Source organism: Primulina tabacum, chromosome 10 (genome assembly GCF_025594145.1).
Source record: "Primulina tabacum isolate GXHZ01 chromosome 10, ASM2559414v2, whole genome shotgun sequence".
Taxonomy (NCBI): Eukaryota; Viridiplantae; Streptophyta; class Magnoliopsida; order Lamiales; family Gesneriaceae; genus Primulina; species Primulina tabacum.
The window spans coordinates 13817409-13832899 of NC_134559.1; the positions used below are offsets into that span (position 1 = coordinate 13817409).

At 34.7% G+C, this 15491-nt stretch overlaps 1 protein-coding gene across 6 annotated transcripts; it reads left to right on the plus strand.

Annotated features, from left to right (window-relative positions):
* The first annotated feature begins 952 nt into the window (after positions 1-952).
* On the plus strand, positions 953-9610 carry LOC142505081 (pentatricopeptide repeat-containing protein At5g66520-like). 6 transcript variants are annotated; one of them, XM_075617903.1, is made up of 3 exons: positions 953-3513; positions 7929-9186; positions 9271-9610. In XM_075617903.1, the coding sequence occupies exon 1, from the start codon at positions 1205-1207 to the stop codon at positions 3077-3079; it is 1875 nt and encodes a 624-aa protein (XP_075474018.1). In that variant the 5' UTR covers positions 953-1204; the 3' UTR covers positions 3080-3513; positions 7929-9186; positions 9271-9610. The 6 variants fall into 6 exon arrangements, with proteins under 6 accessions (XP_075474018.1, XP_075474017.1, XP_075474019.1 ...); XM_075617902.1 differs by having other exon boundaries at positions 7929-9610; XM_075617904.1 differs by having other exon boundaries at positions 953-3314; positions 8544-9606.
* The last annotated feature ends 5881 nt before the right edge of the window (positions 9611-15491 follow it).

The following is a 15491-nucleotide window of genomic DNA, read 5'->3' on the forward strand; positions in this document are numbered from 1 at the left end:
TTTTTTTAATAATTATTATTATATATGTGTATGTGCTATATTATTTAATTCTGATATTGTGAAGAATTTTTTTTTTATCTCAGTCCAGCTAGGCTTGTCAAATTGGGTCAGGCTCGTCAGGTCGGTCCGTCCCGCCATAAAATTGAGCGGGTTGGGTTGATAAAATAGCAGCCCGTTTGGAGGTGGGCCAAACGGGTTGAGCCCGTTTGGGTTGCGGGCCAAATGGGTTGAGCCCGTTTGGCCAGCCCGCCAAATTAGGGTAGAATTTTATATTTTTAAGTTTTATATAAAAATTCATATTTCATCCTTATTTTTTCTCATGTGCCTAACTTCAATCACTCTGATAAAATCTATATGCTTCTATTTTTTTTTTGAAGATGTTATACTCTTCAGTCCCCTCCCTTTTTTTAATGTTTAACTCGAACTAATCCAGAATTATCAAAATAATATAGTAAATAAAGTAATTATCTGTATTATTGAAAACATAATATTACATGAGTTAATTTTTAGTACATGTGTACGATGAAATCTTGTGTGAATTAGAATAAACACTTTATTTTTTTTATGTATTATGTTGATTGTTGTATGCTTTCAATGTCTTATTTCAATGTTTTTAAGTTTTTTATGAAAATATTTGACTGAAATATATTTTTCTTCTATGTTTATTTTAATACTGTTTAGTATTTTTTTAAAAAAAAATAATAAGCGGGTTAGGCGATTTGGCCCGCCTAACCCGTGGCCCAAGATGGGTTGGACTGGATTGATCATTTAGAGGCCCGTCAAAATAGTGGGCTGGCCCACCCCGTCCCACCTAATGGCGGGTTGCGATGGGTTGGCCAGTCCGTTTTGACATGTATAAGTCCAGCAACGAAAAGAGGACCACATGCTAATTTTTAAATATCTGACATTTAGATAAGAGTTAGTTATTGTAAAACTTCGAAAATAATTATAAATAAAATCTGACGTTAGATATATGGATATGTATCTATCTCTCTGTCGTCTCCATTAATTGAAGATGGACGCATCCATTCTTCACCGGCGATGTCCTCAGTCCCCGGGTTATTCACTAACGATCCTTCCAAACTTTCTTTCTCTATTTGTTTACGGGTTTGCATTTTTTCTCACTGTGATGAAACTCTTTGCCAAACAATTGAAGTGTTTTTTTGTGGGAAAAAATATTTAATCAACTTTTAAGTATCTGGATATGGCTTTGGCGTGTGTTCTTCCACCACCCACATCTATATCTTTCACATACTCAGCCGTGACTGTGCCGTTGAAGAGTCTACATTCGTGTTCAACCATGGAGGAGCTCAAACAGTGTCAAGCCCAGATAATCAAACTGGGCCGTTCTTCCGACAATGATGCCATGGGCCGTGTCATCAAATTCTGTGCTTTATCGAAATCAGGGGACTTGAACCATGCACTCAAGGTGTTCGCTATGTTGCCATTCCCAGATGTTTATGTTTATAACATTACGCTGAGGGGTTTTTTGGGAGCAAATTTGTGCAGAAATGGTATTCTTTTCTACTCTTGTATGTTGGAAAGGTTCGTCGTGCCGAATGAATTTACGTTCCCTCCCGTTATACGTGCGTGTAGCATAGACAATGCGGTTGAAGAAGGGAAGCAGGTGCATGGCCAGGTGATCAAACTTGGGTTTGGCCAGGATTCATTTTGTCAGAACAATTTGATTCACATGTATGTGAACTTTGATTCTTTGGATGAAGCTAGAAGAGTGTTTGACAAGTTGGATGAGAAAGATGATGTTTCTTGGACTACCTTGATAATTGGTTATTCCCAGCTGGGCTGCGTTGATGAAGTGCTTCATGTTCTTGAGTTGATGTCTGTCAAAAGATCCGCTGTGTGGAATGCCTTGATCGCAGCTTATGTGCAAAATAATCGGTTCCATAAAGCGTTTTCCGCGTTCGATTGGATGCTAAAAGAAAATGTGGTGATGGACAATTTTGTGGCTGCTAGTTTGCTGTCTGCTTGTACAGGAGTGGGTGCACTGGAACGAGGTGATCGGATATACGAGTACATTAGAAGTAGTGGGATTCAAGTGGATCCCAAGTTGGCGACAACAATTATTGATATGTACTGCAAATGTGGACACCTGGAGAAGGCACTCGAGGTGTTTAAGGGATTACCAAGTAAAGGGATCTCATCTTGGAATTGTATGATTGGGGGATTAGGTATGCATGGTCAAGGAAAGGCTGCCGTTGAGCTTTTGAAAGAAATGGAGCAGAGTGCAGTGCAACCTGATTATGTTACATTTGTGAATCTGCTCAGTGCTTGTGCACATTCAGGACTAGTAAAAGAAGGGAAGCATTATTTTCGTTACATGACTGAAATGTATGGCATTTCTCCAAGAATGGAGCATTATGGATGTTTTGTGGATTTGTTGGGTAGAGCTGGATTACTCGAGGAAGCGAGGAAAGTTATTCATGATATGCCTATGAAAGCTGATGCGAGTGTTTTAGGTGCTCTTCTTGGAGCTTGTAACATCTATGGGAATGTGGATATGGGAGATGAGATCGGGAGGGAAGTGATCGACCTAGAGCCAGACAACAGTGGGCGCTATGTTTTGTTGGCTAATCTATATACCAAAATTGGTAGATATGAAAATGTTGCTAACATCAGGAAGTTGATGAATGACAGAGGAGTTAAAAAGGAAGCTGGAATTTCGACGATTGAATTTCAAGGTATAGTTAGCGAGTTCATTGCTGGAGGAATTACTCATCCGCAAGCTGAAGAAATATATTGTAAAATGGAAGAAATTTTTGTACGTATAAGAGATGTAGGCTATGTGCCAGACACTGATGAAATTTTGTTTGATATCTCTGATGAGGAAAGAGACAATCTATCTCACTGCCATAGTGAGAAACTGGCTATTGCTTTTGGATTGTTGAAAACTAAACCTGGGGAACTTATCCGTGTTACCAAGAACTTGCGTGTCTGTAAAGATTGTCATGAGGTGAGTAAGTTGATATCGAAGGTTTATGATCGTGAAATAATTGTGAGGGATCGGAATCGGTTTCACCATTTCAAAGGAGGATTATGTTCGTGTAAAGAATACTGGTAAAGAAAAAAATGGGTGGCGACATGATCACTCAGCTTGAGAACATTTGGTAGGACCCTTGTGGATAATTGTCTATTTTGACAATCTATGGCATATTCTGGGATGCAAGAAATTAATGCCGAATAAGATCTTTTAGACCTTTGTTTGAGAGTAAGGAATATGTCTCGAGAGTCATCAAGTTCGAGCCAGATGGAAAGTCTGTCGAACACGAGCAGCTTGTTCAAGCACATTTCCCTGGGTAAGTCCCAGGTATCCTACTTAGTTTATTAATTACATAGTGTTCCTTTTTTGCTTTTGTAATGTTTCAGGTATGAAATAGTGTATATCAAATAAAGAAACCATTGATCTTCCATCTTCAAGAAGTAACGAAGAAATCAATCAATATAGAATCGTGAATAAAAGGGCAAGCATTCTTGGCTTTGGTCAGAATCATTAGTGTTGGAATTGAAGGGAGAAGAGGAAGAACATACCGTGAAGTCCAGTAATGGAGCGACTTAGCTCAAAGAAGGAAAAATAGTGTTTTGTACAGAAAGTATTGTTAACAGCTAACTACCCTATATACCAAAGCAAAGAAACGCTATTACAAAGAATACACTTTTATAATTTAAAACACAACTTTAACACTCCCCCTCAAGCTTGAAATAGGTTCACCATTCCAAGCTTGAATACGAGATTTTGATGTTGAATTTTGCTCAAGGCTTTGGTGAACAAGTCTGCTGGCTGTTCTCCAGTTTTGATATGAGACGTCTTGATCAATCCATCACGTATCTTCTCTCGAACTAGGTGACAATCAATCTCTATATGTTTTGTTCTTTCGTGGTACATTGGATTCGCTGCAATATGGAGGGCCGCAGTATTGTCACAACACATCAGTACTGGAAGTTCTAACTTCATTCTCATGTCCTTTAAAATACCAACTAACCAAATCACTTCACACGTTGTGTTAGCCATCGCTCTATATTCTGCCTCAGCTGAAGATCTTGAGATGGTAGCTTGCTTCTTAGTTTTCCATGAAATCAAGGATTCTCCCAGCTTGATGCAGTAACCAGTTATGGATTTTCTGGTCATGGGACAGTTTCCCCAATCAGAGTCGCAATATGCTGTCAATGAGAAGGAGCAATGTGCCTTGAGTAAAATTCCCTTGCCAGGTGCAGACTTCAGATATCTCAACACTCTTAGTGCTGCATCCAAATGCGATGCCTTGGGATTGTTCATGAATTGACTTAATGTCTGAACTGCAAAACAAATATCAGGTCTCGTCACCGTGAGGTATATGAGGCGGCCGACTAATCTGCGATATGCACTTGCATCTTCCAGTAGAGGATCTATTTCAGTATCATGTCCCGCACTATCATCAAAATCTTTTGAAGTAAGTGTACCATTTTGTTCCATAGGAGTATCACTAACCTTTGCATCGGCCAAGCCCGCATCTGATATGAGCTCAAGAGCATATTTCCTTTGGTTCAAACATATCCCTTCCTTTGATCTAGCAACTTCTATACCAAGGAAATATCTCAATGTTCCCAAATCCTTAACTTTGATATGTAAGTGTAGATGCTTCTTGAGGGCTTGGATGGATTTTTCATGGTTACCGGTGATTACTATATCATCAACATACACCAATAGTACAGTGACAAAATCTTGTTCTCTCTTAATAAACATCGAGTGGTCATGCTGTGATTGACTGAAGCCGGCTCCCTTCATGATTGATGTGAACTTCTTATTCCATTGTCTCGAAGCTTGTTTGAGACCATATAAGGATTTCACCAATTTACACACCTTGTTGTTTCGCATCTCCTTTGTGTTTCGAAGGCTCTCATGAGACTCCCCCTGGCTTCGAAAGCCTAGAGGTAAGACCATGTAAATCTCTTCATCAAGATCACCCTGAAGGAATGCATTGGTGACGTCCATCTGGTACAAGGGCCAGCCAAACATAGCAGCAACGCTGAGAAGGCATCTAACAGTGGCGATCTTAGCCACTGGAGAAAAAGTGTCATGAAAATCTATACCGTAAAGCTGAGTGTATCCTTTAGCGACCAGGTGTGCTTTGAACCGATCCACACTGCCATCCGACTTGTATTTAATCTTATAAACCCACTTATTGTCGATAGGATGTTTTCCTTGAGGAAGATCAACAATATCCCAAGTGTGGTTACTCTCCAGAGCTTGTAACTCTAAGTCCATAGCGGATTGCCAACGGGGATCAAGAATAGCCTCATGGTAGGTGGACGGCTCTTTGAAGGCAGAGAAGGAGGAAAGAAAGGCTTTATAGGTAGGGGACTGACCAGTATACTGAACAAAATTGGAAATAGAATGAATAGGAGAAGAAGACTGTGAGTTAGAACAAATGTAATCATGGGACCAAATTGGTGGTCTCGAAATACGAGAAGAATGTCTAAGAGGGTATAGGACTGGAGGATGTGATTGTGGTTGGGAAGAAGGTGGTAAGGGTTCAGGAATGGGAAAGGGCACATCCAGGGTAGGAAAGACAGGCTGAGGAGTTGGAGTATGTGAGAAAGGAAAGATGGTTTCATGAAATGTGATGTCCCTGGAAACAAAAATCCTTTTGGTGTTTAGATCTTGAACCTTGTACCCCTTTTGAGTACTAGAATATCCAAGGAAAACACAAGCACTTGCTCGAGGGGTAAATTTATCACCCTTGGGCAATGTGGAAACGTAGCAAAGACAACCCAAAACCAGTAAATGTATATAAGAAGGTAAGGAACCAAATAAAGCTTCAAAAGGTGTCTTGTTCGATAAAAGAGGGGTTGGTGTTCGATTGATGATGTAAACCGATGTAAGTACACAATCTCCCCAGTATTCTTTTGGAAAAAAAGCTTGAAACATCAATGAACGAGCAACATTAAGAATATGTCTATATTTGCGTTCCACTACGCCGTTTTGTTGAGGAGTATAAGGACAGGAGCTTTGATGAAGGATACCCAAGTTATGGAAAAGGGCAGTACATTCATGTTGGAAAAATTCCATAGCATTATCCGTCCTAATGATCTTCACAGTAGCTGAAAACTGTGTTTTAGTGAAAGTCAAGAATGTTTTGATCAAGGGAAGGACGTCTAATTTGGAGTGCATAAGGTAAACCCAAGTTGCACGTGTGAAGTCATCCACAATAGTGAGAAAAAAACGCTCCCCATTATATGTAGGTGTGTTAAAAGGCCCCCATACATCCATATGAATTAGCTGGAAAGCCTCAGAGGAATCAAACGATTTTTTTATGTGGAAAACTCATACGTGTTTGCTTTGACAAAGGGCAAATAGAGCAGTGGGATAATTCAAAATGAGCAGGGAGGAAAGGCAACATTTTCATTCGATATAAAGAAATATGTCCAAGTCTTTGATGCCATAAAATTTCTTGTGACATCGAAGTACATTGTGTATTATTTACAGCAGAAAGTGAAGACTTAAACAATGGAAATTTAAAGGCTGTTAAAGTGGTCGATACACCTGTGGATTGTAAACTTGAACTGTCTAAGTAGTATAGTCCATGCCTTTCTCTACCAATCCCCATCATCTTCCCACTTGAGAGGTCCTGAAACACACAAAAGTATGGAAAGAAGGTGACAAAGCAGTGATGTTCTTTAGTGAATTTAGAAATGGAAAGAAGATTGTGACGGAAATCTAGGACAAAGAGGACATTGGAAAGATTGACAACTTTGTTGATACATATGGTTCCTAAACTGCTAATCTTGGTGGTACTACCATTTGGCCTTTATACAACTTGTGTCCAAGGGGATATCCAATCAACCTAAAACAATTCTCCTTGCTATGACCAAGCAAATTGCAGTGGTCACATCTAATATCATTTTTCCTCTTATTTTGAGTGGAAAAGAAGGCAGTGGAATCCAGTTGTTGTGGAACCACGTTCAACAGACTTCGATGGGATTCTTCTTGTGAAATAATGGCAAATGCATTATTTACAGTAGGGAGGGGGTTCATCATCAGAATATGACTTCGAATATGAACAAAGCTTTCATTGAGCCCCATAAGGAACTGAAGGAGCTTATGCTGTTGATCAAACTCAACATATTTTCTCGAAGACTCACATGAGCATGTAGGTAATGTAACGAGAGATCCATATTCATCCCACAGTTGTCTAAGTTTTGAATAGTAGACTGAAATCGAGTTGTTACCTTGGACATGGCAACCTATTTCTCGATGAAGTGCGAAGATCCTTGAGCCATTCACTTTGTTGAATCGTTCACGCAAATCGCTCCAGACTACATCTGCATCGGTTGAATACACAATTCCACTAAATATCTCCTTCGACACAGCATTCATGATCCAGGACAAAACAATTGCATTACATCTCTCCCATTGCAATATCTTGTCTGAATCAGAGTTTGGCCTCTTACAGCTTCCATCTATGAATGCAAGCTTGTTCTTAGCTCGTAATGCGATTAACATTGCGCGACTCCAGATCGCATAGTTCTCAGTACCAATCAGTTGCTCATTTATCAAATTGAGCCCTGGTGTGTCGGAGAGATTAACATAAAGTGGATCCAGCGCGTCGATCGCAGCGGAAGTCATCTTGATCGAGGCAAATTTCTCAGCAACCACGGTAAAACAAATTGAGGATCCTTCGATCAATTATGATCTAGTAATTACGAATCAAATCTAAAAGAGCAACCTAGCTCTGATACCATGTTGGAATTGAAGGGAGAAGAGGAAGAACATACCGTGAAGTCCAGTAATGGAGCGACTTAGCTCAAAGAAGGAAAAATAGTGTTTTGTACAGAAAGTATTGTTAACAGCTAACTACCCTATATACCAAAGCAAAGAAATGCTATTACAAAGAATACACTTTTATAATTTAAAACACAACTTTAACAATTAGGATTTTTGCTTTGTGGTTCCTACATAATGTACATACCTTCTGGAAACAAGAACTGAGCAGATGGATTATTTAAGGTATTGGATGCTTAATTTTTCTTAAAAATGCAAGTTTCTATTCCAAATACATTTGGTAATCCATCTGCTCAGTTATTGATTCACCCTGGATTATGAGTTTTATTCAACTGTGTGTCTCATTATATAATCTTTTCATTTATTTAATATGGTAAAGATCAAAATGCTGTTGTCAATTTTAGCAATGAGAGAAATCCGAGCCCCAAAAAACAAATTGGTAAATGAGTTGATGCAGAGATGAGGTTAATAACGAGCTCTCTTTGATTCATGGATATTTCATGCATGAGCTTGTGATTTTTCTTGTTCTTGTCTTGGCTTTGATCATAATAATTTTTTATTTTTGCTTAGGGTTGTTGGATAACGGTTACTTGATATTTGACAAAAAATTTAAATATATTAATGAAATGGCAAACTAATATTGTTGATAGATTTGCTCGAGTAAGCCTTTCGAGGTTCCATGCCGCCCTTTATTGTTAGCAATGCCCTACATATAGCACGATATTGTTTGTTATGTTGCACTCAAACCAGTTGTGATTTTGGTTAGATCGACACATGCATATGTCGTCTCCTCTGTTCATATATCAACAATGTGTGACTTGTCTGCTGTGTACATGGTTGAACTGGGCTCGAGGTACAAATTTTCACATCCTGGATTATTAAACTTTTTTTGAGATCCGGTAAAGATTACCATTCCCCTTTTTGCTCTGTTTCATTCTTCTTTTTGGTCTAGCAGCTGATGGGGGGGAAAAAAGGACCCCTTAGACAGCACCTTATGCTAAGATCTGCCCCAGTTTTGATTGGCTTTGAGTTTAATAGTATAACGGACTTCCAACATTAGAAGTGCCAATGCAACACTCAATTTCGAGGAGCTGAGCTAGAGAAGTTTAGTGAACTTTTGTTCCATTGCAACAAAAATCTAGGACATGGCCCTGGTGCTCTTTCTTGATGCTGCATCAAACAACCTATACAGTCAATTTATCCTCTGATTATGTATAAACCAAATATTAATCAGGAATATACAAGTAAAGTTACCAATAGAGGCAGGGGTATAATCTATTAGCTATAATCTTGCCTTCGATGTTCGTTCATAGGAGTGCGATAACTGGAGGCAGAAATGGGAATTGCAGATGGTTTGAGCAAATGAATGAATGTTACGATACAGAAGTCTTTGCAATTTCTTGTTCTTGGTAAATTTTTGCTTTTATATTTCATGTGGGCGTAGACTTTGCAGGATCATCTGTTAATAACTTGGTTCTGTTTTTCTGCAAAAGATAATTACAATGCCTTCCATATTGGAGGCAATCTGGAAAACAGGATGCTCGAATTCCATCATGAATCCGTGAGATCGCTTCTCGCTCAGCTCGAAGTTGTATCAGTTTAGTCCTGTTTTGAACCGCAAATATAGTAGTGAAGTCACATGGGAGTACAAGGACGGGTTACTTCAAAATACAACCACCAAATTGTCATGAGCTCGATGATTTTTTTGGGCAAATTCTTTTATAGGGTTTTAAATTCGTGTTTTTCCAGTTTTTGATAAATTTTTGTTTTGATTTGATTTGTTTAAATTCCGATTTTATTTCCTTAGACAAGACAATATATTTTAATTACGTAACTACGTACTTTTCATTTTTCAACATATTTTCTGATTTAGATTAGATTATTGTGAGTCATTTCTATATACTAGAAATTATATATGTGTGTTGCACTTAAGAAACGTATGTTGGAGTAATTAGAGTTCGAAACAAAATTAGTTAATTCAACAAAAGATAATGACAATAATATTGTAAATTTTGACCATTCATGTTATTTATTCATATGTAATTAATTTAGATAAAAATATATTTGTTTAATTTTTAAAAAAAGATTTAGACTATTCAATTTTTTCTCATATATTTTTTCAGTCGTATCGTTTCTTTTTTTATTATTATTATATTTTCTCAACAAATGCATATATTTTATTGTAACTTTCAATTATTACATTTTTTTGGGCAATAGATGATGTGTAATTTTTTTGTTTACAATGATATTGGTTATTATTCTCTTTTATGTAAAGTAACAATCGTTGTTACCAGATATTTTTATTTTTCTAGTCACCTTTAATTTATTAAATATTTATGCTTGATAACATATAAAATGCATATTATTATAACAATCTTCCATTATATAAAAAATATTGACACAGTGATAAAAAAATATTGATCGAATATTGTCATTTACTTTCAATTTATAAAAATAATATTTTTTTTTACTATAAATCATTTTTTTAACTCTTATTACACATATTTTAATATTTCATATTAACTCATAACTAAATTACCAATGTCCTATTGATATTATTTTCATATAATAATATCTTTAATTTTTTTAAATGTTTATATATATTCACGGGATAATTGTGTATCCTTATTTTGAGAAAAATCAATTGGATTTAAAAAGTTTGAATAGTAAATACAAATTTATAGTATAATATATTAATTTAGAAAATGAATTTATTGTATGAAAAACGACACTTCTTCTTCCATTTATATTTTTTGTGTAACTCAAAAGAGTTAATATTTTTTTCTCTCCATCTCAGCATAAAAATTTATATAAAAAAAATATTCATGTCTAGAAAATACTTTTATTTTTTTTTTCTTGTCTATATTGTTACATGTGAATATATACTCTATTTCATTTTGTGATATATATTCAATATATATTTTGTGCACTGTAGGACCGAGCGCTTGCCATTTTACCAAAAACTATAGCTGATAGTAATGGTGCAACTCAAATCTTTTAAACCACGCAGCAGCTCAAGCACCACGGTTCAATCGCTCTACCAAGTAGGGATAATTATTGCACCAACAATCTCCTTCCCAATAATTGCATTCCTTGCAATCAATGGAAATCGAACCTATGACCTTGGCTATGTTACCAATTGTAGGACTGAACGCTTGCCGCTTTACCAAAATCTATAGCTGGTGGTAATGGTGCAACTCAAATCTTTTAAACCGCAGAGCAGCTCAAGCAATATGGTTCGATCGTTCTACCTAGCAGGGACAATTATTACACCTAACATGTACATTAAAGATGAATAAATCGATTTTATAGTTTTCATTATCTGAAATTAGGCTAACACGTTAAGATGTAATATATATAGACATAAGAATTTTCAAATTCAATTTATTCATAATGGATTTTCTTAATAAAGACCTACTCAAAATAATGAAAACTTGGATTCATAATTATTTTAAATATGATATAAAAATAATGATAGAAAAATTTCTTGATATTTAAATTGCAAAACTACAGAGATAAATGCATGCGAGTCCACTATTATATTGTGGCGATTGTAACTTTATTTAATATCCATTTTTCACTCAAGGATCAAAATTTGTTTATTTCTTATTTTGAAGATCGACAAATCTAATATTTCATTTAAATGTTTTAGTTAATAATACTTACATGAGTTATATTGTGTATTTCCTAAATTTGAAAAGAATTAATTGTTATCCAATCTACAACAATATCTGAAAATTGAAGAATACTTCTAAATTTAAAAATTGGTAACATATAGGGGACCAATTCAAAATTAAAAGTCGATGCAACTTGTTTCTTCTAGTTTTACAATAGAATAATATAAAACCGAGCGTTTGCCATTTTATCAAAAGTTGTAGCTAATGGTAATGACGCAAGTCAAATATTTTAAATCATATAGCAGCTCAAGTGTCACGTTTCAATTACTTTACCTAAATGGACAATTATTGTACTCAACAATCTCTCTTCTAATAATTGCACTCATTGCAATCAATGATAATCAAACTCGTGATCTTGACTCTGATATCTAGGACCGAGCGTTTAAAATTTTACCAAAAGATATGAATAGTGGTAATAGTACAACTTAAATATTTTAAACAGTACAACAACTCAAATGCAATATTTAAATTGTTCTACCTAGAAAAAAGAATTATTGTACCTAACAAATAAGTTTATGCAAATAACCCTTTACTTTATCATGCAAATTTGTAAGACATTTGAGTATTGTATATACTTGATATTCTACATAATTAGTAGAGATAAAAAAATCTTTTTCATCTATTTGATAATTTATATTTTAGAGATAAAATAAAAATCAGGGGAAAAATAGATAGCATATTGACAAAATCTAAAAACTCAAATTGAAAGTTGAATTAATATTTTCTTTATTAAAAAAATAATTAATACATTTTTATTTTACCTAACAATTAACGTTTGACATAAAATCAATACACTAAAACATAAAAGTCGACACACTTTAAATTTTCAATGTATTCCATATGTTCAATTAATATTGAGACAATATTTTCTCTACGACTGAATCATTTACCAAAATTTTACAAAAGACTAATTATTCATTTTACAATGTATCCTTACTAATCATTAAATTTTACTATTTAATTTCAATAGATTTAATATGTTTATCCGACAAAAAATATTGAGAGAATTGTTTATATAATTCAATGAAAAAGTCGAAGTACACCGGTTTCTAATTCTAAACAATGATCACATTATTATTACATTACAACGATAAATAAATTATTATTTTTAGTCTATCATCATAGTCTAAATATTTTATACCAATAAATATATTTTCGAATGTAGGATGTTAAAATTAATATTGATATTAAATAATTATAGTGTTAATTCTAACATTCGTTTTTTATTGTTGTCAATATATTGTTTTTTCTATCTTCAAATACATTAATTTATTTATTGTTGTATACAAAATATAATAATTATTTGGTTAAATTTATTGCATTTAAAATTAGGTTCTTAAAAAAATTCTAAGATATACTAAAGATTGATAGATGACGGAATTAAATTTGAAAGCAAGATAAAAATTAAGAAAATATAAAACACTACAGTATATGAATTTTCACTTTGTGCAGTGATAAAACATAAGGTGAGCCCACTATTTATACCAAGTTAGATACTTATAAATATGGGTTTCATTCATCTTAGCTCATTATAATATTTTTATTAGCTCACTTAGTTTTCATTTTTTACTCACTAACTTTGTAATGGGACAGTAAACCAGTGTGGTTCATTCAAACATTAGCTTTTGATGGGATAAGTTCTAGGCACCTGCGAGGGTGCTTCAAACACGATATTTTCAATGAACTGCAATAGTTCTTGTTCTAAGAATGTAAACACCGATGAATTAAATCGAGTTTGGTTTTAAGCCAAGCGGAAAATACTCGAAGTAATGCTTCGTTAAGAAAGCTGATCAGTTTAAAGCTTTTAGCTTGTGTCAACTAATTAACTGAAATAAGGGAGATCAGTTCTTGTTTGTATCAGTTCAGTTATAGTGAGAACTGAACTGATATCAGCTCTAACTGATCAAATCAGTTTAAAACAATAGTTAAACAGTTAAATACGCAAGATATGTTTATGGATGTTCGGAGACTTCAACTGCTCATACGTCACCCTTTCTACCACCTCGGGTAGGTTCCACTAAAAGGATTTGATTTATACAACACCTTATACAAACCCACTCAGCTTAGAAATTACGCTACTGTCTAACTGAACTCCTAGTTTAGACTGAAGGCAGCACCTTTCCAGCCAACACTTGTTTAAGGTTTGTGTCAAATATTACATACACAAGTATTACATATTTGTGCAAGACTCGCTCAGCTTTTCAATACGCTAAATTATCTGTGTATATGTGAGTGATGGTGTGTGTGTGAGAACTGATCTATGAATACAACACGAAAGTTTTCTCACACACTAAGATAATTGTGCTTCTAATCTAAGCTGATAAACGTTAAAGTGTTCTCTCAAATCTGGGCTGGTTGCTTCTTATAAGCTGATATGCACTCTTGTTTTTCCACACCCTTTCTTCACACTTTCTTTCTGTTGTTGACACGCTTATTTGTTGACGCTCTTGATCTAGTATTTATAGGGGCAATGTAACCGTACATCAAAACTCATCAAATATGTTTGTTGCAGTTTGAATCTGTTCCTCGAAATTTGTGTCTTATACTAACTAACAGTCATTTTGGAATGTATTTACTTTAAGCTCTACTGCGACGTTCATTATTGTCCTTTGATCGGACACTTGCTTTTATACCGTTGTGCACAGCTAGATTCCACTTAGATAATCTTGTCGTGTTCTGCAAACTGGTCGGCTCCTAACTGATGCTCTGAACTGGTTTGGTGAATCAGTTGGCTCATCAGCTGAACTGATTTCACTGATTCAGTTGAACAGGTCAGTTGGGCTCTTCATCAACTAGCCGTGCTTTTGAAGGTCTTCTGCTGAACCACCTATCAACTGAACTGGTCTTTGATATTTCTGTTGAACTGGTTCAGTTTAGACAATCAGTTGATACTTTTCAGTTTACGTCTCGTTAGCTTCAGTTTTGGCTCGGTAATCACTTTCAGGTTTCTGTGCACTTAAATAAATTCATTAGAAACAAAATAACAAGTTTTATTAACATCAAAATCAAGATTGCGAACATTAAATGTTCCAACAGCTTTTGTTTTTTGTTTTTACTAAATAGTAGTTTCTACTCTCACCAACTTCAATTTTTGGAAGTCAGTATTATTAATTTATAGGTAATAGACAATTATTTGGTTTTTATTTTCCATCTTTCGTTTAATTGAATAATTTTTTATGTCTTACCTACTTTATATTTTAGAATTTTTATTGAGTTTATAATCATGATTGGAATGTTGCACACATATAATATACATATAAATTTTTATATTTTAAATTATTAATATTGAAGTGTCAAATAAACTTATTGAATCATTGTTTAAGAACTTCTAGAAAAAAGTACACATCATAATTCAAATTTAAAGATTAGCATACTAATAAATAATTATGTTGAGTATCTTAAGAAACAATGATGTTAGTCCAAAAAAACTAAATATGATTACTATAAATAAATTTTTCTTAATTAATTAGAAAATTTTCAACTTATGTTTTTAATTAATTAGAAATTTTTCAATATAGTATGATGATATATTATTTTCCGCATGGATTAGTGATTGAGTCTTTAAACTCTTTATGAGCATTTTTATTAAAAAAAATTCATGCCTTAGTTCTAGTAACGATGTCTTATGAGTTAAAATATTAAACGAAATAAATTATCAAGATAAAAAACTAACAAGGAAATTCAAGAATTTATAGTTACTCAATTAGTTTGACTGACATGTTCTTTTGTTCTGCCTTCGTGTACTTTTTTATGGCAACCTTTGGCTTTTCTTATGGCTGGTATTGGGATGTATAAATAGGGGATGTGCCAAGGCAGAAAAGACACATCGAAAATCTACTTTCTCCTGCATCTCTGCATTCTGCTACTCCCTGTTTGCTGCGCTTCTGCTATTACTCCGTCCACTGATAAAGTACATGTATTGTTTTGTTCGCTAGCATAGTGTTTTGTGCGACATCGCTGCTGGTCTGCCCGTTGTATCCTGGGAAACAGATGTCCGCTGAAACCTCGAAGCACATACCGGAGGGGACGAAACTGTT